Consider the following 18,618-nt stretch of genomic DNA (forward strand, 5'->3'; position numbering starts at 1 on the left):
CCTCTCTCTATCTCTCCCGCTCTCTCTCTCCCTCTATCTCTCCCACTCTCTCTCTATCTCTCCCGCTCTCTCTCCCTCTCTCTCTCTCTCTCTCATTCCCACTCTCTCTCTCCCTCTCTCTCTCTACCTCTCTCTCCCATTCTCTCTCCCACTGTCGCTCTCTCCCTCTCTCTCTTTCTCCCTTCTCTTACATCTACTGATCTGTCTAGAGAGCTATCTATCAGCATCGGCCTATAAATTTTTCAATTCAAATGTCAATATTAATTGAATAAGTAGGAAAGCGTAACTTTTTAATTATTGAAAGATACTTTCTCAGGGCTCACGTCATGTTGCATGACCTCCTATCCTGTCCTGTCTACTTTTGTTTTGACACCTTAAAATATCTACTCTAATGTCAACTGGGGCAAGGCTGGAGATCAAGAGCGTCGGAAGGAACAGCGAATATATCAGCAACCATTTTTCTAAGTGACATCTGGATAAACGGTTTTAAACTGGAAACTCAAACTCCACACAAGACCCATAAGCAAAAAAAAAAAAACTATTCCACAAGAGATCATGTTGAGAGTTTAAAAGACTAGAAGTTATCTGGTTTCTCGTCGTGGCATTCATGCAACTCTTGCTGCTGAGCCTGTGAGGGTCCTGGGCTGCCATCTTCTACCCTAGAGGACTGGTTCATGCCCACGTCCTGCAACTCAACGTTCGTGGCCACCTTTGCTTTTGATGTTTGGCCTATTGCCCTCTGCTTCTTGATCTTCTTTGTCCATCCTTTAAGGCCCTCTTGCAAGTGCTCGTCGAATATCTCTTTTTTTAATGAGCTGCCCATCTGCAAAAAAATTAACAACAGATGGATCAGAGACCAGAAGATTGCCTTGGGAAAGTTGAAGGAAGGAAGATCTTGCGCCTGAAGTTTACCTGGGTGACAAGGGCATACAGTGGCAGAGTACTGTAACTGGTGAGAATTTGAATGAGAACCCTAAATCAACGATAGCCAAGTCGACATGTCACTTTTTGGAGATTAATAGACACAGGTGAACTCTGACTCAAAAAGGGGTTTTTTGAAGTAGGTCCTTGCTGAGAAGTGATGTTTAGAGAAAGAAAAAAGAACATGGAAAAAAGTAAGAAAAATCAAGAACTAGAGAATTTGAGAAATCTTCATCTAAATAAGAGGGCGGGAAGGAGAATGTAATTACGTGTTTGTAAAGGATCACTATCTTAAGCATAGTTCACGGAAATACCTCTGAGAGGGTTTGGGAATCATTACACTCACCCAATCACAAGCCTTGGAATGATGAAGCTCAACTGGGCCATGATGCAGGAGTTAAAGCCATAAGTAACCTGCACCATCAATGGAATCGACACATGCCCATCAATCCATAAGTTTGAACATATTTATTTGATCTTGAATGGTTTTTTTTCCGGTGGGATCGTTTGAGAGCGCTCACCAGTATCCAGAAGAAGAATGCAATCTCAAATGAGTTCTGGAAGAGGATGAATTGGATCAAGTAAAGAACAGCTCGAGGTTTGTGGAACCAGAAGTGGTTGTCTGATGGCGTTACTACGAGATCACCCTCGATGGCACAGTGCTTTTCAGCAACTTCGTGAGCCAATTGAGTGATTACGTGTTCCAGCTTAGTCCCAACAGCTAAAAGCAGCTGAAGTCACAGTCGGGCGACAGGTTGGTAATGATATTGGAAGGGTGATTAGAGAGTGAGAAGGAGAGGAAGGGAGAGATGGAGACAGAAAAGGATCGAGAGAGGTAGAGAACGAGAAAGAGCGAGAGATAGACAGACAGAGAGAGCGGGAGAAAGCAAGGAGGAGAGAGAGAGAGAGAGAGAGAGAGAGAGAGAGGGAGCGAGAGAAAGAGAGAGAGAGAGAGAGAGAGAGAGAGAGAGAGAGAAAGAGAGAGAGAGAAAGAGAGAAAGGGAGCGAGAGAGAGCGAGAAGTAAAAATGGTTATAGGCCTGGATCGATGCCTGAACCCCAGCCGGGAGGGAGAGAGATAGATACAGAGAGAGGTTGAAAGAGAGGGGAGAGAGAGAGAGAGGGAGGGAGGGAGGGAGGGAGAGAGAGCGAGAGAGAGAGAGAGAGAGGGAGAGAGAGAGAGAGAGGGAGGGAGGGAGGGAGGGAGAGAGAGCGACAGAGCGAGGGAGAAAGAGAGAGATAAAGAGAGAGGGAGGGAGGGAGAGAGAGCAAGAGAGAGAGGGAGAAAGAGAGAGACAAAAAGAGAGGGAGAAAGAGAGAGACAAAAGAGAGGGAGGGAGGAGGGAGGGAGAGAGCGAGAGAGAGGGAGAAAGAGAGAGATAAAGAGAGAAAGAGAGGAGGGAGGGAGGAGAGAGAGAGAGAGAGAGAGAAAGATAAAGAGAGAGAGGAGGGAGGAAGAGAGAGAGAGAGAGAGAGGGAGAAAGAGAGAGATAAAGAGAGAGAGAGGAAGGGAGGGAGGGAGATAGAGAGAGCGAGAGAGAGAGAGAGGGAGGGAGGGAGGGAGAGAGAGGGAGAGAGAGAGAGAGGGAGGGAGGGAGGGAGAGAGAGAGAGCGAGAGAGAGAGAGAGAGGGAGAAAGAGAGAGATAAATAGAGAGAGAGGGAGAAAGAGAGAGATAAATAGAGAGAGAGGGAGGCAAGGAGGATGGGAGGGAGGGAGGGAGAGAGAGAGATAGAGAGGGAGAAAAAGAGAGATAAAGAGAGAGAGAGAGAGGCAGGGAGGGAGGGAGAGCGAGCGAGAGAGAGCGAGAGAGAGAGGGAGAAAGAGAGATAGAGGGCGGGAGAGAGAGGGAGGGAGAGAGAGAGGGGGAGAAAGAGAGAGATAGAGAGAGGGAGGGAGAGAGAGAGAGAGAGAGAGAGGTAAAAATGGTTATAAGCCTGGGCTGGTGCCTCAAACCCAGCGTGGAGGATCTTCCAACCTTATAATTCAGGGATAAAGCACTGGAGCACACCTCTGGCAGAGGTTGGGGATCATTTCATGTTTCTTTTCAATATTTTGCGCTATCTAAATTTCTACACTGTAATCAATTATAACATTTGGGGACGACCAAATTCAAAGACGCTGTCATTATGGTCTTTGAAAAAGGGTACATATTATTTACGCGGACCTATTGTTATTTGGTCAATAAATAGAAAATTGTCAGAGAAAAATAGAGGCAAAGGACCTTACAATTAAGGGGATAAATCCAATCCAAATGTACGTATGCCAACCTTCAAAAGGAATAAAGGACATCCGTGAGAATGCACGAAAATGGCTATTTATTTTAATATTAAAAAATTGGGCCGATACACATTTGATGAACCAAAAATTAACTAGGGAAATATAATAAAGTCAAGATGAGCTAAGATCAAAGTGGGGATATAAACAAACTTACTGGAGAAGACATCTATTAGACAAACTAATAGTTGCATTCAACGCGAAATTCAGGGTTACATTGGATGGAGGATTTTGGAAATAGTTTATTAATATGAAATGTGAAGTAAAGGTAAGGTGAGAGTTGAAGTACCATCGATAAGAATCAGAAAAAATACCATGACGAAAACCCATAGATACCAACTGCATGTACAGCAGACAGCCAATTAGACGGTTAAATATAAGGAAAATATGTTCAACATCTGTTATCCGGTGACATCAACCACATAATATGACATTAAATAAAACTGAATGCAAATACCTTATGCCAACAATTTTCTTGAAATCAGATTCCAGTATCCGTATCATGTACTTGTGAAAATTGAATCTTGGATTCCCCTTGCAGTGAGTCTATAGTGGTGGAAAAGGTGAGCCATTTAAACAATGATGCCGGGTACAGTAGTTTTGTTTCCAGGGATTACCATAATGAAACCCAGTCTCAATGTAGTGTAATCAGATTTAGTGATGGATCCGTAGAATTGTTTGAGGAAGGAATGCTGAAACAAGAGTGAAACGTATTACGTTATTCCGCATGTTCTAACATACGCGAACCAAACATCAAGATAGTGTTTGACGACTAATAAATATTTTATCATTAAACAGACTTTGGACTCAAATATTCACATAGAGCATATGTAAAATGCATTCAAAGAACTTAATTTTCGCATAAAAGTAAGGTTCTCACCACCCAGCTCATGAATTTAGAGTTCTTCCCAAATCCCTTGAAACGCTCCTGAATGAACTCAAACTGACGCACGTGGGAAATTCTCGGCGCTGCAAAAAGAAAAAAAAATCGCGGATAGTAACTTTAAGCTTCTTAAACCAAGATTTCGGCCCATGCAGATATCACACTCACTATCCCCAATTTCCTTTTACAAGCTATAAGTTGTTGTTACCTGTTTGATTGTTTCCTTCTTGCTGTGCATGAATTGCATCTTCCCAGTTTCTCCATTCACGAATCTAAAGAATTTTGAAAGTAATTATGCACTTCCCGTTATAGCTCTGTATGTGGGAAGTAATTATTCCAGTTGTAATTTACCCTGGCCATCCCCAGAAGCATGGTAACGGTGCAGTACAAGACATGGGAGACGGCAAGAACAAAGATGAAGATATGCAATCGGTGCACAGCTTCAAGGGACAAGAACGGGACTTTTCCCTGGAAATACAATAGAAACAAGAGCAACTGCTTGAAATCCAAAGGCCAAAGAATTCTAATCAACGAGAGAACAAAAAAAAAAAATGGAAGTGATCTTTAGACCTCGGGACATTTGTTAGCGCCGCTGCCCCCAGAGAGAAGCCGACGGCCGCTTCCTGAAATTCCGGAGAAGAAGTCGATTTGGTAGTGGGAAGTAGATACGGAGGCGTGATCTTCTCTTTTGCATGGTAGCATTTGACGCGTTATGTACTCAGGAACGCAAATCTTCACAATTGAATTCTGGAGCAGCATCAGCAGGAGGGAGATGAAACCGAGGAGCATCAACTCTGCATTGTATTGCCAGAGTTAGAAATGAAGTAAACACGGCTTCGTAATTTCTTTGCATGGAAGGAAGGGCAGCGGCTGATCACCTTCCTTGACCTTCTGTAGAGCTTCGAACAGCGGCCTCCTGTTCCTTTTGATAAGATACTGAAGCGAGAGGGCAAGTCAGTGAAAGACAAAGAGAGAAAAGAGAGAGAGAGAGAGAGAGACATAGGTGGAGAGACTAAGAGAGAGAGAGAGAGAGTCCTAGGTGGAGACATTTAGAGATAAAGAGAGATATAGAGAGAGTCCAAGGTGGAGAGACTAAGAGAAAGAGAGAGTGAGAGAGAGAAAGAGGGAGAGAGAGAGCGAGTCCAGCGTGGAGAGAGTACGAGAGGGAGAGAGAGAGAGAGAGTCGTAGGTGGAGAGACTAAGAGAAAGAGAGAGAGAGAGAGTCGTAGGTGGAGAGACTAAGAGAAAGAGAGAGAGAGAGAGAGAGAGAGAGTCGTAGGTGGAGAGACTAAGAGAAAGAGAGAGAGAGAGAGAGAGAGAGAGAGAGTCGTAGGTGGAGAGACTAAGAGAAAGGGAGAGAGAGAGAGAGAATCCTAGGTGGAGAGACTGAGAGAGAGAGAGAGAGTGAAAAGCCAAGCTAGAAGGAGAGATAGAGATATAGTCCGAGTCAGAGAGACAGAAAGAGAGCGTGAGAGCCCAGAGAGAGATGGAGAGATATATATATTGAGAGAGAGGGAGACACAGAGAGATATATAGATAGAGAGGTAAAGGGAGACACAAAGAGAGATGGAGATATATATATATATATATATATATATATATATATATATATTGAGAGAGAGGGAGACACAAAGAGATATACAGATAGAGAGGTAAAGGGAGACAGAGAGAGATAGAGATACATATATATATTGAGAGAGAGGGAGACACAGAGAGATATATAGATAGAGAGATATAGGCATCGGGGATTGGATCGTTCGAATCTTGATCGAAAGATTCGAACGAACAAATGCTGATTCGAACAGACCCTTTGTTCGTGTTCGATCGAAAGCTTCAAACGAACAATTTGGTTTGTTCATGTTTGATTGTCACTTTTTCGACCTTGTTCGAACAAGTTCGAAAAAATTTGAACAAATGGCCAGCGGTGCCAGCAACTGCCAGTGACTTTCTCTCAGGCGGCCGCTGGCGCCGCTGAGGGTCATTGGTCGGCGACCGCTGGCTGCCGCTGGTCTGCGTTGGCGGCCGCTGGGCAGCCGCTGGCCGCCGCTGGCGGCCACCGGCAGGCACTTACCGCCGCTGGATTCGAACATTCGATCCGATCCGATTCGAACAACGTGCTCGAATCGGATCATATTCGAACATTCGATCCGAACAGCCATCTTGTTCGAACAATCCGATCCGAACAGACGTACAGGTCGTGTTCGGATCGGATGTGAAGTGGACAGATCAGTCTTCGGATTCGTTCGTTTGAATGCCCGATCCGACCTAACATTCGAATGATCTTGTCCGAATCTCCAATATAGAGAGATAGATATATATACAGAGAGAGAGGGAGACACAGAAAGAGAGGGAGACAAAGAGAGAGATAGAGAGGGAGGGAGACAGAGAAATATATGGATGTATATATATGTATAGAGAGAGAGACATGGAGAAAAAGAGAGAGATAGAGAGGGAGGGAGACAGAGAAATATAATGGATGTATATATATATGTATAGAGAGAGAGAGAGACATGGAGAAAAAGAGAGAGATAGAGAGGGAGGGAGACAGAGAAATATAATGGATATATAGAGAGAGACAGAAGGAGACAAAGAAAGAGATAGAGAGGGAGACAGAGAAAGATAGTAGATATATAGAGAGAGACAGAAGGAGACAAAGAAAGAGATAGAGAGGGAGACAGAGAAAGATAATACATATAGAGAGAGACAGATGGAGATAAAGATAGAGAGAGACAGACTGAGAGAGAGATAGGTGTAGAGAGAGATAGAGAGAGGGAGAGATAGATGTAGAGAGAGAGGGAGACACAGACAGAGAGATAGGTGTAGAGAGATATAGAGAGGGAAGGAGATAGAGAGATATAGAGAGAGAGAGAGAGAGGGAGACTGAGAGAGACAGAGATAGAGAGAGAGGGAGACAGAGAGGGAGGGAGATAGATATATATACAGAGAGAGAGGGAGACACAGAAAGAGAGGGAGACAAAGAGAGAGATAGAGAGGAGACATGGATATATATATAGAGAGAGAGATAGAGAGAGATAGAGAGAGACAGAGATAGAGAGAGAGGGAGACAGAGAGAGAGAGACAGGTGTAGAGAGATAGAGAGAGAGAGGGAGACAGAGCGAGATATGGAGAGAGGGAGAGAGAGAGAGATAGATAGAGAGAGAGAGATATGGAGAGAGGGAGAGAGAGAGAGATAGATAGAGAGAGAGAGAGAGATAGATAGAGAGAGAGAGAGAGAGATATGGAGAGAGGGAGAGAGAGAGAGAGATAGAGAGAGAGAGAGAGAGAGAGAGAGAGAGAGAGAGAGAGAGAGAGAGAGAGAGAGGGAGAGAGAGAGAGAGAGAGAGAGAGAGAGAGAGAGATATGGAGAGAGGGAGAGAGAGAGAGATAGATAGAGAGAGAGAGAGAGATATGGAGAGAGGGAGAGAGAGATAGATAGATAGATAGAGAGAGATATGGAGAGAGAGAGAGAGAGAGAGCGCGGAGAAGTTAGCCGAGGCAAACCTTGCCAAGGGCGTGTAAAAGACGCTCAACGACGAGCGAGACGAAGACGATGACAGAGCCGACTACCACCACCATCCATGTCGGAGTAAACTCCAAAGACGCCTGCTCATCCCCGCCGCTCCCCGCCATTCCCCCGCAACACCAGTCTCAAACTCTTCTTCCTTCAACACCGATTCTTCCTTCTGCGATGCGAAATCTCTGCTGAGATTCACCGACCCACGTTGAGTTGACCTCTCGCGGCAACTGGGTTTTAATCAAGAACGCTTCTTCGTTAACTGGCAAACATCTGTCCGACAACCACAGTTTCAGTGACGAAATACGACAGCGACAAGGCCAAGACTTCGCATTTCTTATCCGCTGAAGAATGGGAACACGCGTCGGCACGGGATTCGCTTACAAATTATCGGACATGGGCGGTTGGAGAGATTCGTTGATGAAATTGCAGCAGGAATTTCGATTTTGGGGCTGAAAATAGAAAACCCGGAAGATTCTGAGTAAGGGAGGGCGACGAATGGCGGACATGGAGGTCGGCTTCCTGGGGCTGGGGATCATGGGGAAGGCTATGGCTCTCAACCTTCTTCGCAACGGATTCAAAGTCACAGTTTGGAACAGAACTCCATCCAGGGTACTCACTTGTTGCCTTCATCCTCGTTCAATCGCCCCCTCTCCGATTCAGTACACAAATCTCTATCGAGTTTCACCCTTTTTTCATGTTTTATTGAGCAACAACAGTGTGTTTCTGCATTTTTCTGGGTTGTTGTGTTGTATATTTTTCTCCGATTTGGGGTCCTGTTTTGTGAGAATTTCGGCAGCGGTTGAAGCTGCATTGCAGTAACCACAAGATCTTTTGTTTTTCTAGCATTGATCTATAATTCTTCTCTGGGTGATCATTTCAACTTGTATTTTGGGGATAATGCAGTGCGAAGAGCTCGTTGAACATGGGGCTTCTGCCGGAGAAACGCCAGCCGCGGTTGTGAAGAAATGCAAGTATACAGTAGCCATGTTGTCTGATCCTGCAGCTGCCTTATCAGTAAGTAGGGTAATAATAGATGCTGATTCGTTCTCATTCATCCTGCTGAATGTGAAATCGCTGGGCTGTGGATTAGGTCGTGTTCGATGAAGATGGTGTTCTTGCCCAAATTACCCAAGGAAAAGGGTATATTGACATGTCGACTGTTGATGCCGAGACTTCATTCAAAATCAACTCGGTGCAGTGTTTCTTCTCTCATCTTATATTCCATTTTTTCTCTTCTCATCTGAAGTAATTTGCCATAACACAGCTGTTCTACTAATACGGAGAATAACTAGATTGTCATTTTTAGAATTTTTTATTTTGTCACTGTTAAAGAGTATTCAGCTGGCGATGTTTTTTTCTGCAACAGGCAATCAAGGAAAAGGGTGGAGATTTCCTTGAGGCGCCAGTCTCCGGTAGCAAAAAGCCTGCCGAAGATGGCCAACTTATCATTCTTGCTGCAGGAGATAAGGTACATCTATGATTTACTCAATTTATGGATAATGACAATTTTTTATTCAAAATACAGTCGCACAAGTGAAGAGGATCTGCTTTTTATTTAGGAAGTTTTGTTAATTTTTTTATTACCCGAAAATTGTTTTCTCAGCTTCATTTATGGATGAGCATTTGCCATTTTCCTGTACCACATCTATCACAGTAAATTTGACTCTAGGGATCAAGAAATAAAAGGGAAAGAAGTTGGGCTCCTTTTTTTTTCTCCACGTCCTGACAATGAATTAAAGCTTATTTTATATTTAATGAATAAAAGGGATAAAAGTATGATGAACTCTCTCCTGTCGTATCTACAGGAGTTATATGAAGAAGTGGAACCCATCTTTGATGTGTTGGGAAAGAAATCATTTTTCTTGGGTGCTGTCGGCAATGGAGCGAAGATGAAGCTCGTTGTCAACATGATAATGGGGGGGTATGTATTTTTCCCGTTTTAATACTTAGCCTTTTTGAAGAAATATTTCAGATTACAGCAGTATGCCCCAGATGAAAGATATTTGAGAGTAAAACGTCAAGGATCACGAAAAATGTGATTTCTAATCTCCTTCACAAATCTCTCTCTAATTGAAAACTTATTACTCGTAGCATTATCTCTAAACTAGTTCTTATTCAGTCTTGAACGTCTGAAATTCCATGGCCTTTCTTTTTTCCTCATAAAACATGACGCCTTTCAGTAAGACAGACAATGATCAAGGAACACTTCTCTCTTCTGCACCCGCCTAACTTAGCTTTTATCATTATCTTTGTCATCAAAGGAGGATGAGTAGAGGAGGAGAATGGCATCATCCTTCTTAGATGACGACAACCAGCTAAAACTGAGACGATGATGACTTGTCATACTGGAGGAAAACAATTGACGAGGCGGATGTCGACTTATTACCCTCGTGTTCTTGTCCTATGTGACCCTTCTTCATCCCCAGTAGTCCCAATGGGTAATTGTCATCTGAACTCTCTTGGGGCACACCATTTACCCGCGATGCCGCCGTCCTTGTCATCAAAAGGATGATAAGTAGACAAGGAGGATGATGTCACCATTGTTAGCAGGGTTCCACACATCTGGATGAGGATTTTGTGGACTTAAAACCATTGACGACACACACGTTGACGTGACTGTTGACTTGTATGGAACCTTAGAGTTGTCCTTAGATGGCAGTGACGACAACATCATTTGATCTTACAAAATCTTTTGGCAGCATGATCAATGCCTTTGCAGAGGGGCTTGTCCTGGCAGAGAGCAGTGGGCTGAGCCAGCGAACCCTGCTGGACGTCCTGGTATGGAGGGCTCGACCAGACCAGAACAGACGGTCTTTTACTAAGATTTTTACATAATTAATTAATTTATCAATGGCAGGATCTTGGAGCCATGTCGAACCCAATGTTTCGAATGAAAGGCCCAGCCATGATGAGCAGCAACCATGCCCCGAACTTCCCATTGAAGCACCAGCAGAAGGACATGCGGCTTGCCCTTGCCCTCGGCGACGAGCTCGCTGTGCCCATGCCCGTTGCAGCAGCCGCAAACGAGGTGAGGGAATGCCACTTTTGTCATCTACTCTGTCTGGACAGGGACTTGAATATAATGTGTAAATATTCTCTTGCTGCAGTCTTTCAAAAAGGCGAGGAGCTTGGGTCTAGGAGATGAAGATTTCTCCGCAGTGTATGAGGTGCTAAAGGCATTGGGTCCTGGTTCGGTGTGATTGGGCCAGGTGGGCCTCATTGGGCCCTTGTGGATTTGTCTACGTGCATGAGATGTATTCCCTTTGCTTCCTTGGATTGTCTCTTTCTCTCTCTGTGCTGTGGTCTTTCTACATCAGCTCTAAAATGCCCGTTCAGATTGCCCCTTAGAGAGTGAATGAACACCCCCCTCTCTCTTTAAGATTCTCTGACCATTGAAAGGCTTGAATTCCCATTAGAAAACTAGTAGGGAAGTTGAATTCGGGTCGCATAAGAATGAATCTACCTTTTTGTTTAGGAGAGGTTTCTGGTGTGCAAGTAATGGGATCTTAAATTGGAAATTGGTCAGGACTATAGATGATTAGTGAATGTATGCAGCATACAACAAATCGCTACGTCAGCTACTGACTATCGTTGGTAAATAAGATAAGGTAACTCAAGAACATCCTGATCTGCCCAGGTCAACACCAGGGAGATAGCATTTGTGGTCTGGATTGAAGTTACATGTTCAGTACTGGCACACACTGTCAATATGTTCATGACATGCAATTATTGATCTTTGATTTATCTATTGACAAGCAACATTTGAATCTGACCCCAAAAATCTAGAAACAAATTTGGAAAAAAAAAATTAAAAAATTAATTTTAACAAGACTAAATTCTTCAAAACTCCAAAAGTTTTAATGATCCAGATAAGTAAAGAAATAATTTTCAAAACATTTTTCAAATGACAATTCACAATATATATCATTATACCAACAGTTCCTATTTCAGGGATAAATTGGGGTTGGGTTGAATAGTTCTGCTCCAGTCCCAGTTGTAAATTTACCTAAAGCTCTCTCCAGTTGGGCTCCTTTCTAATCCATTTCCAGTCAGGTCCTGGTTTGGTCAAGTAGACTGGTCAATGTCAAAGATAAATTATAAGATTCAAAATGAAATAAATTGAGATCAAACTCATTAACAAGGAATAATGTACATAAAGTTCTGATACATTAACAAGTAAAATAAACAAAAAATTATGTTCAGTTTTTGTCACATCAAGTTTATTGCTGGTCTGGTCCCTGTTTTTTCAGGTTGACTTGTCAATGTCAAAGATAAAGCACAAAAGTTAACATTAAATAAATTGATATGGACCTCATTATCAAGGAATAATGTAAAATAAACAAAACCAAAAAGGCTACCTTAGGAAATAAAAAAAAAATCCATTTTAAGGGGTTGCCTTATCTTGGTCTGCATTAGATGCTGCTTCCTAGCTCTCCTTTGATCTACCAAGTTGTCGCATCACATCAAATAGGGAATCGCTCAAGTATAGCCTCACTATGGCGATGGACAGTTGATAAGCCTCTAAATGGTGTGTGATTAATGTGAACTAATCCTAGGAGCATTTAAGGGGTTCTTGTTCACGTTCTGGGAGCTATGAGATGTGAGAGGGAGGGCGAGCAGGAGAACATGAAATGGTGTGTGATTAATGTGAATTAATCCTGGGAAAGAGAGTGATAAGACTTTAAATGGTGTGTGATTAACGTGAATTAATCCTGGGAGCCTTTAAGGGTTCTCATTCACATTTCTTGAAAGTATGAGATGTGAGAGGGAGGGAGAGCAGGGAAACAAGAGAATGGGAGGGAAGGTGGTAAGCCTTTAAATAATTTGTGATTATTTTGTATTAATCATGCCATTAGGATTTAGACTTATGTAATAAATTTTATATATTTCCTTTTTCTCAAATATAGAAAGTATAGAATGAGAAAAGATCAATCTGCAAGGAGGAGATGTAAAGTATCAAATGTACTTAACAGTTGTATGAGATAGAAATTAAGCATGAAAGAGAGGACGCCTAAAAAAGAGAAAGAAGATGGGAGATGAGAACAGGAGTTCACACTTCCTGAACCTCTGATGACTTTAATTATGTCATAAAATATTCAGGGAATTGCCATTAATCAAAGCATTATTTGCATGTCGTATTTTTATATTTACCATTTCAAATATGATTATTACAAACCCCACTTGGTTCAGAGAATCAAGTGGATTAGATCTTATCTTTCATTTAAATGAGTACAGGTGTAGATGAAATCCAACGAAGAAGGCACCTGATTAAGCAAGATTTACTTACAAGATTTAAAAGACAAAGTCAAATTCTCAAAATACTGAAGGTCACTCACTTGGGCCAGCCTAAAAGCCCAAAAGGCCCAAGAAGCCCAAAAGGCCCAAGAAGCCCAAAAGGCCCAAGAAGCCCAAGAGAGAAACCTATAAACAGTCCTTCAAAGAGTCATTTTAGGTCTGTCTAGAATTTCTGCCTAAACAGGTTGGGGCTTGGAGTAGAGGAGTTCTGCAAACCCTCCAAGAGCTGATGAGCATTGGAGTTAGGGAGAAGAAGCAAGCTGAGGCATAAACAGAGCAAGATGATCACCACCTCGCAGGAAGGATCGTGACACAAGGTTGGTGTGATTTTTTTGGTTTCAGAGATTGTGTTCTTCTCCCTCTAAGACAATCTAGGTTGGGTTGGAAAGCATCAATCAATGTATTTCCAGCATTTTCCAGCTGAAATTGTTGTTTGTTCTAGTTAATCTGAAGTTTCTTGTTCAGCAGGTTCTTGTGATTCTCCCATTTCCATCAATCCATCAACTTCCATCCACCCATTCTCACCGTTCTTCAGCTCAGTAGAGGGCTCAAGCTCTGCCAGCAGCAACACCGCGCGCAAGCCAGCGCCGCACATAGCCCGCCAGCGCCGCATGTAGCCTGCGCGCAGGCAAGCCCGCGCACAGCTGAGGCCGCACGCAAGCCAGCGCCGCAAGCAGCCCGTACGCATGCAAGCCCGCGCACAGCTGAAGCCGCGAGCAAGCCAGCACCGCACGCAGCCCGCGCGCAGTCACGCCGCTAGCGCGGCTGAGGCCGCGCGCAGACATCACTACGCGCAACCCCGAGCGCAGGCAAGCCTGCACGCAAGCTGCGCGCAATCACGCCGCGCGCACAGCTGAGGTCGTGCGCAGACATCACTGCGCACAGCCCGCGCACAAGCACGCCCGCGCGCAATCACGCCGCGCGCGCAGCTAAGGCCTCGGGCAGACATCACTACGTGCAACCCCGTGCGCAGGCAAGCCCTCACGCAAGCTGCGCGCAGTCATGCCGCGCGCAGACATTACTACGCTCAACCCCGCGTGCAGGCAAGCCCGCACACAAGCTGAACGCAGTCACGCCGCGCGCACAGCTGAGGCCATGCGCAGACATCACTGCGCACAGCCCGCGTGCAAGCACGCCCGCGCAGGCATCACTACGTGCAGCCCCGCACGCAGGCAAGCACGCACGCAAGCTGCACGCAGTCACGCCGTGCGCACAACTGAGGCCGCGCGCAGCCCACCCGCAAGCACGCCCGCGCACAAGCCTGCTTTCGCTCAAGATTACAGGCTTAGGCCTGTAACTGAGCAGTTACAGGCGAGAGCTTGTAACTGAGCGAGGCCGAAGGTACTTCAACATTTTCTGAAGATTAGATTTTCTAAATCTAATCTTCTGCAGAAAGACCTAATAGAAGTTAGTTAAGATTAGTTTAACCTAAAATTATCTGCTGGAGATCCTGCTAAATTGATTTCACTGAAGAATATTCTACAAAGTTTTACTGAAGATCTTTGAATTGCTGGTTTGAATAACTTATAGGGATTTGATATCACGAACTAAATTGAAAAGAATTACTATTATCTTACCTGCTCCTTGTGGTTCGACACTTTACTCGCCCTAAGGCTATGAGGTTAATTTTTCGTTGACTTTCTCAAATACTCACACGACTAATTAGTAAAAAAACCCAGTAAAAACAGCGTAATTTGAGATTATCAACTGGCGCCGTTGCCGGGGAGCACGGTATAAAAGTAGTAATTTTACATCTTTTCAGTTGTTATTGTATTTCTAACAGTTCTTTGAGGTCTATGGTAGTGACAAGGTCCAAAGCTTGCAGGAGAATCGAAGAGGAAGTTAGGCAACAGAGCAACTCCATTCCAGAATCTTCAGTCACACAACAAGCTAACCAGCAGCAAAGTATGGCGAAGGAGGGACGTCAACATCAAGACAGAAGAAGAACCATGGAGGACAGATCAACTCCCTCAGGAAGTTTGAGGCAAACCGACGTGAACCTAAACATAGGTGAGGGTATATTGTTCAGTATGATAATGCTATAATACAGTCTTTACCTGAGTTTAATGGTCATTCTGCACAAAATCCCCTTGAATTCTTAGATGATTTTCATATTAGGTGCTCTTCACAAAATGTGCCAGGATTTTCTACAGAGATATTAAAGATGAAGTATTTTCCTTTAACTTTAAAAGATAAAGCTTTTGCTTGGTATCGTAACTTAGGAATTACTTTCAACTCCTGGGAAGAAATTCAGGGAAAGTTTCTACATAAATTTTACCCTCTCTCCAAAATACCTTTCTATAGAAGGGAAATTTACAATTTCCACCCCCATGAATGCGAAGCTTTTAGCGAAGCATGGGAGAGATTCAATGACCTGATGAGGAAATGTCCTCATCATGGAATTGAAAATTGCCAATTGGCCCAAATCTTTTATGAATCTCTGTCAGATTTCATGAAAAATAAGGTGAACTTGGCTACCGGTGGAACTTTCTATACTGCATATGAAGATGAGATTTTTGATATTCTGGAGAGAGTAGCAGAGACTGACTTGCAGGAGATAGGAGCAAATCAAAATGGGAGAAATGCACGGCCTAAAAGGGCAGGAGTGCTGCAGGTCAATGCCAAGGAGGAGGAGTTGCATGCAGGACTCAAGGAGAGAAATCAGAGATTGGACGTGCTTACTTCGACATTGAGAAATGTTTTTCTCAACAATTCTCCAATAAGTAAAGCTAAAATCTGCTCTCTATGTTTCAGCAGGGATCATGAAGATGGGGCTTGTCAGCCCATGGAGGAGGAGGTGAAAGCCTTCAACCAACAACAACAACCTTGGGCTGGACAGAAGAAGACCAATTTCCATAATGGAGAAGGCTTCAATCAAGGGAGCAAGCCCCAGTTTCAATCCCAATTTCAGCAAAAACCGCAATTCCAGTCTAGACCCCAGCAGCCTTACCAAGTTCAATCCCAACCTCATCCAACTTTTTCTGCACTAACCCCTGTTATTTCATATATGATAGAAAAGCAGAATCAGAAGTTGAGAGCAGAAATGGAGATGCGGATGCAGGTGATGATGGAGTTTCAAACGAAGCAAATACTGGAGTCTCAAGAACAAACCAGAAGACTGCTAGAGAGCCTCAGAATGGGAACTGCTGAACCTGGAGCTGAGGGAGTAGAACATAACTGCCAATCTAGTAGATTTCCTACTCAACCTATGATTAATCCATGCAACTTACTCCACATAGAAAATTCTGTTCATGAGGAGATCAACCAGGCAGATATTGAAGTTCTAGCAATCTCGAAATTGAGAAGTGTAAAATAACTTCAAGATCCTTATCAGAATTCTACAGAGAATTCAAAGAATGAAAATGAGCAGGTTAGTGAAGAGAGGGAACCTTCTTATGAGAAAGAACCTCTACCTTCAACTCATGCCTAGGATGTTCCTTACCCCTCTGCTTTAAATAGAAAAAAACCTGCTTGTGATTATGAAACTAGGTTGTTAGAAAACTTCAAACAGGCCACTATGATGATGACTGTAGAAGATATGCTTAAATGTGCTCCCTCCTTGAAGAAGTATCTTAAGGATTCCTGTACTGGGCAGAAACCTAGAGAGGTAGTGAAGCTTTCAGAGAATGCTTCCTGCATTCTGAATGCGATTCCTATCAAGATGAGAGATCCAGGAGCTCCGTTCATCACGTGTGAAATCGGAGGAAAAACTTTCTCCAGAGTTCTATTAGATACCGGAGCCAGCATAAGTATCATCCCTATAAGTCGAAGGAACATAAGTATCAGCCAGCATATTTTTTCTTGCAAGTAGTTCATCTAGCAGTTGGATTGAATCTTCTTTTCAAGAGGATTATATTCATTTCTTTTCATATTTTCTAATTCCATAAAATCTACAAAAGTTAACGGAATTTCTTACCTAGGGATAATTTCATTCTAAAAATTTTCAGCTTCTAATTAAATAAAAAAATTAAATTTCATTATTAAACTTACATAAATACTCTCTTCCAGTTTGATACTTTTACAAACACCTTGTGAGGTCTTTCTTTATGTGCTAATCTTCATCCCCCCAAATACCTATTTATTAACCACTTATCAATCTTCCGAGATATCTTCCCATATTTTCCTGTATGGAATTTTAAAAAATAACATTAATATAATTCCTAATAATATTATTATCCCAGAATGTCGTATCCCTGTCTTTTCAATCATTAACTAATTCTAACTCCAAGAGCCAATCCATGCGGAGATGACCGTGCTCTCTGTTGTACATCTGTGTTTGAGATTAAACTTTCTTAAGCATCATTTGATTGATGTCAAAACACCTAATAGTTTTGCTTTATCATTCACCAACTTAAAAAAATCATATGTGCCAGCCCCTCAAAGCCCCATGTGACCCAATAGCCCTTACTCGCTAACCTTATTAATTATATATACATTTAAGAAACCAATGATCTATTTAATCAAATTGATAAGTGGAGTTGACAAGACACTCCACATTATCTAGATCATAAAAATGAGTATATCAACTAACTCATGGGACCTGTATGGGCATCTGTTTCCATGAAAGTATAATGCTTTATTTGGATGAGTCTCCTAAATTATTTAGGGTATGCTTAACCTTCAGGTTCTAATTTCTCATTCGAGTTAGTAATAATGTGTGATAAAATCATCAGAACACCTTCCCTAATATTTCCACTATCATATACAGGTATTTAAGTACATAATATTTATTAAATAAAGATCATATCATATCGAAGGCAAATGATCCCATCTTGACCTCACAACCACCTTTGTAAAATTCTTTCTGCATTTGATATAGAATGGTTGGGAATTTCATGGTTAAAACTTGTAGGTCATAGTCAAAAAACAATTGTCCATCCACAAGTTGGTTTTGGTGTCTCGTGTATAAGGACTGCTTATAAAAACGTGGCATGAATGAACCTGATTCACAATTGGGGATTATACCATTCATGGGTTAATACAAAACAAAGGAGTTAATTCTTTCCATAAGGAGCACCCACTATCTATATCTAGTGTCTCTACACTAATGGCTAGAAGATTGGTCATTGATAACATGCAAATAAGAGCTGATAAAATGCTAATTTCATCGTATTTGTGGGCTTTAAAAGTTTAAATAATATTAATTTTTAGCTGTATGTTATCATGATTTTATGTTAAAACAAGAATTTTCTTAATTGTCAAGAGAAACAATACTTTTTCTAAATATTAGGTCAATTAACACATTTTAAACGTTTTAAAACTAAATTTTATGAGAAATTAAATGTTTTTAATTGACCTATTTCTATAAGTAAAAAAAAATCATCAAATAAAACATATTTGAGAAATTAATAAAGCATTTTTATGCATTAATAATTGTATTTACAATTTATCTCAGTTTTTAAAATAAAATTCATTTTTTTATGAAACTAACCTTTATTGGGCCAGTTTAAGCTCTAATTCGGTGTTAAGTGCACAAGAAATACACCAAGAAACGCGTGAGCCAATCAGGAGGAAAGCGTCTTCGGTGCGTGGCATGCACATACACAACATCGTGTGTGTCGCGCCCCATGCATGACAAACATGGACCAATTCCGTGCGACTTAACTCGCTGCATGTGACGCAGCGAGTTACGCCTATGCAAAGCACTGCGTGGACCAATAGGGACTCAAGTCTAACGCTGACTGTTAAACTTTGTCCGTGCAAATCACACGTACAAGGACGAAGCTC

General features: G+C 42.5%; 2 protein-coding genes and 1 non-coding gene across 4 annotated transcripts; 1 reads left to right on the plus strand and 2 right to left on the minus strand.

Annotated features, from left to right (window-relative positions):
- Window positions 1-444: 444 nt before the first annotated feature.
- Window positions 445-7,888, minus strand: LOC144705266 (MLO-like protein 1). 2 transcript variants are annotated; one of them, XM_078577854.1, is made up of 14 exons: window positions 7,581-7,887; window positions 4,958-5,015; window positions 4,650-4,873; window positions 4,431-4,547; window positions 4,288-4,351; window positions 4,077-4,165; window positions 3,814-3,888; window positions 3,654-3,742; window positions 3,486-3,535; window positions 3,149-3,189; window positions 1,443-1,652; window positions 1,268-1,335; window positions 913-973; window positions 445-823 (listed from the first exon to the last, which is right to left on the minus strand). In XM_078577854.1, the coding sequence occupies exons 1-14, from the start codon at window positions 7,707-7,709 to the stop codon at window positions 575-577; spliced, it is 1,524 nt and encodes a 507-aa protein (XP_078433980.1). In that variant the 5' UTR covers window positions 7,710-7,887; the 3' UTR covers window positions 445-574. The 2 variants fall into 2 exon arrangements, with proteins under 2 accessions (XP_078433980.1, XP_078433981.1); XM_078577855.1 differs by lacking the exon at window positions 1,443-1,652 and having other exon boundaries at window positions 7,581-7,888.
- Window positions 7,889-8,024: 136 nt separating this feature from the next.
- On the plus strand, window positions 8,025-10,943 carry GLYR1 (glyoxylate reductase 1). The gene is made up of 8 exons (XM_078577857.1): window positions 8,025-8,205; window positions 8,500-8,610; window positions 8,687-8,788; window positions 8,963-9,064; window positions 9,402-9,517; window positions 10,296-10,374; window positions 10,454-10,624; window positions 10,704-10,943. Exons 1-8 carry the CDS (start codon window positions 8,092-8,094, stop codon window positions 10,794-10,796), a joined length of 888 nt encoding a protein of 295 aa, XP_078433983.1. The 5' UTR covers window positions 8,025-8,091; the 3' UTR covers window positions 10,797-10,943.
- A 4,243-nt stretch (window positions 10,944-15,186) lies between these two features.
- Window positions 15,187-15,294, minus strand: LOC144706248 (small nucleolar RNA R71). The gene has a single exon (XR_013582216.1). It is a non-coding gene; the product is annotated as a small nucleolar RNA R71 (small nucleolar RNA).
- Window positions 15,295-18,618: the final 3,324 nt, after the last annotated feature.

Source organism: Wolffia australiana, chromosome 7, assembly GCF_029677425.1.
Source record: "Wolffia australiana isolate 7733 chromosome 7, ASM2967742v1".
Classification (NCBI taxonomy): domain Eukaryota; kingdom Viridiplantae; phylum Streptophyta; class Magnoliopsida; order Alismatales; family Araceae; genus Wolffia; species Wolffia australiana.

Excerpts from the sequence above, each read along its gene's own strand:
- LOC144705266 (XM_078577854.1), bottom strand. The coding sequence starts at position 7,709 with ATGGCGGGGAGCGGCGGGGATGAGCAGGCGTCTTTGGAGTTTACTCCG. Across the intron at positions 3,889-4,076 it reads CTAAATTCATGAGCTGGGTG|CATTCCTTCCTCAAACAATT; the intron begins GTGAGAACCTTA and ends CTCTTGTTTCAG. Across the intron at positions 3,743-3,813 it reads TGAGACTGGGTTTCATTATG|ACTCACTGCAAGGGGAATCC; the intron begins GTAATCCCTGGA and ends CCACCACTATAG.
- GLYR1 (XM_078577857.1), top strand. The coding sequence starts at position 8,092 with ATGGCGGACATGGAGGTCGGCTTCCTGGGGCTGGGGATCATGGGGAAG. Across the intron at positions 8,206-8,499 it reads GGAACAGAACTCCATCCAGG|TGCGAAGAGCTCGTTGAACA; the intron begins GTACTCACTTGT and ends GGGATAATGCAG. Across the intron at positions 8,611-8,686 it reads ATCCTGCAGCTGCCTTATCA|GTCGTGTTCGATGAAGATGG; the intron begins GTAAGTAGGGTA and ends GCTGTGGATTAG.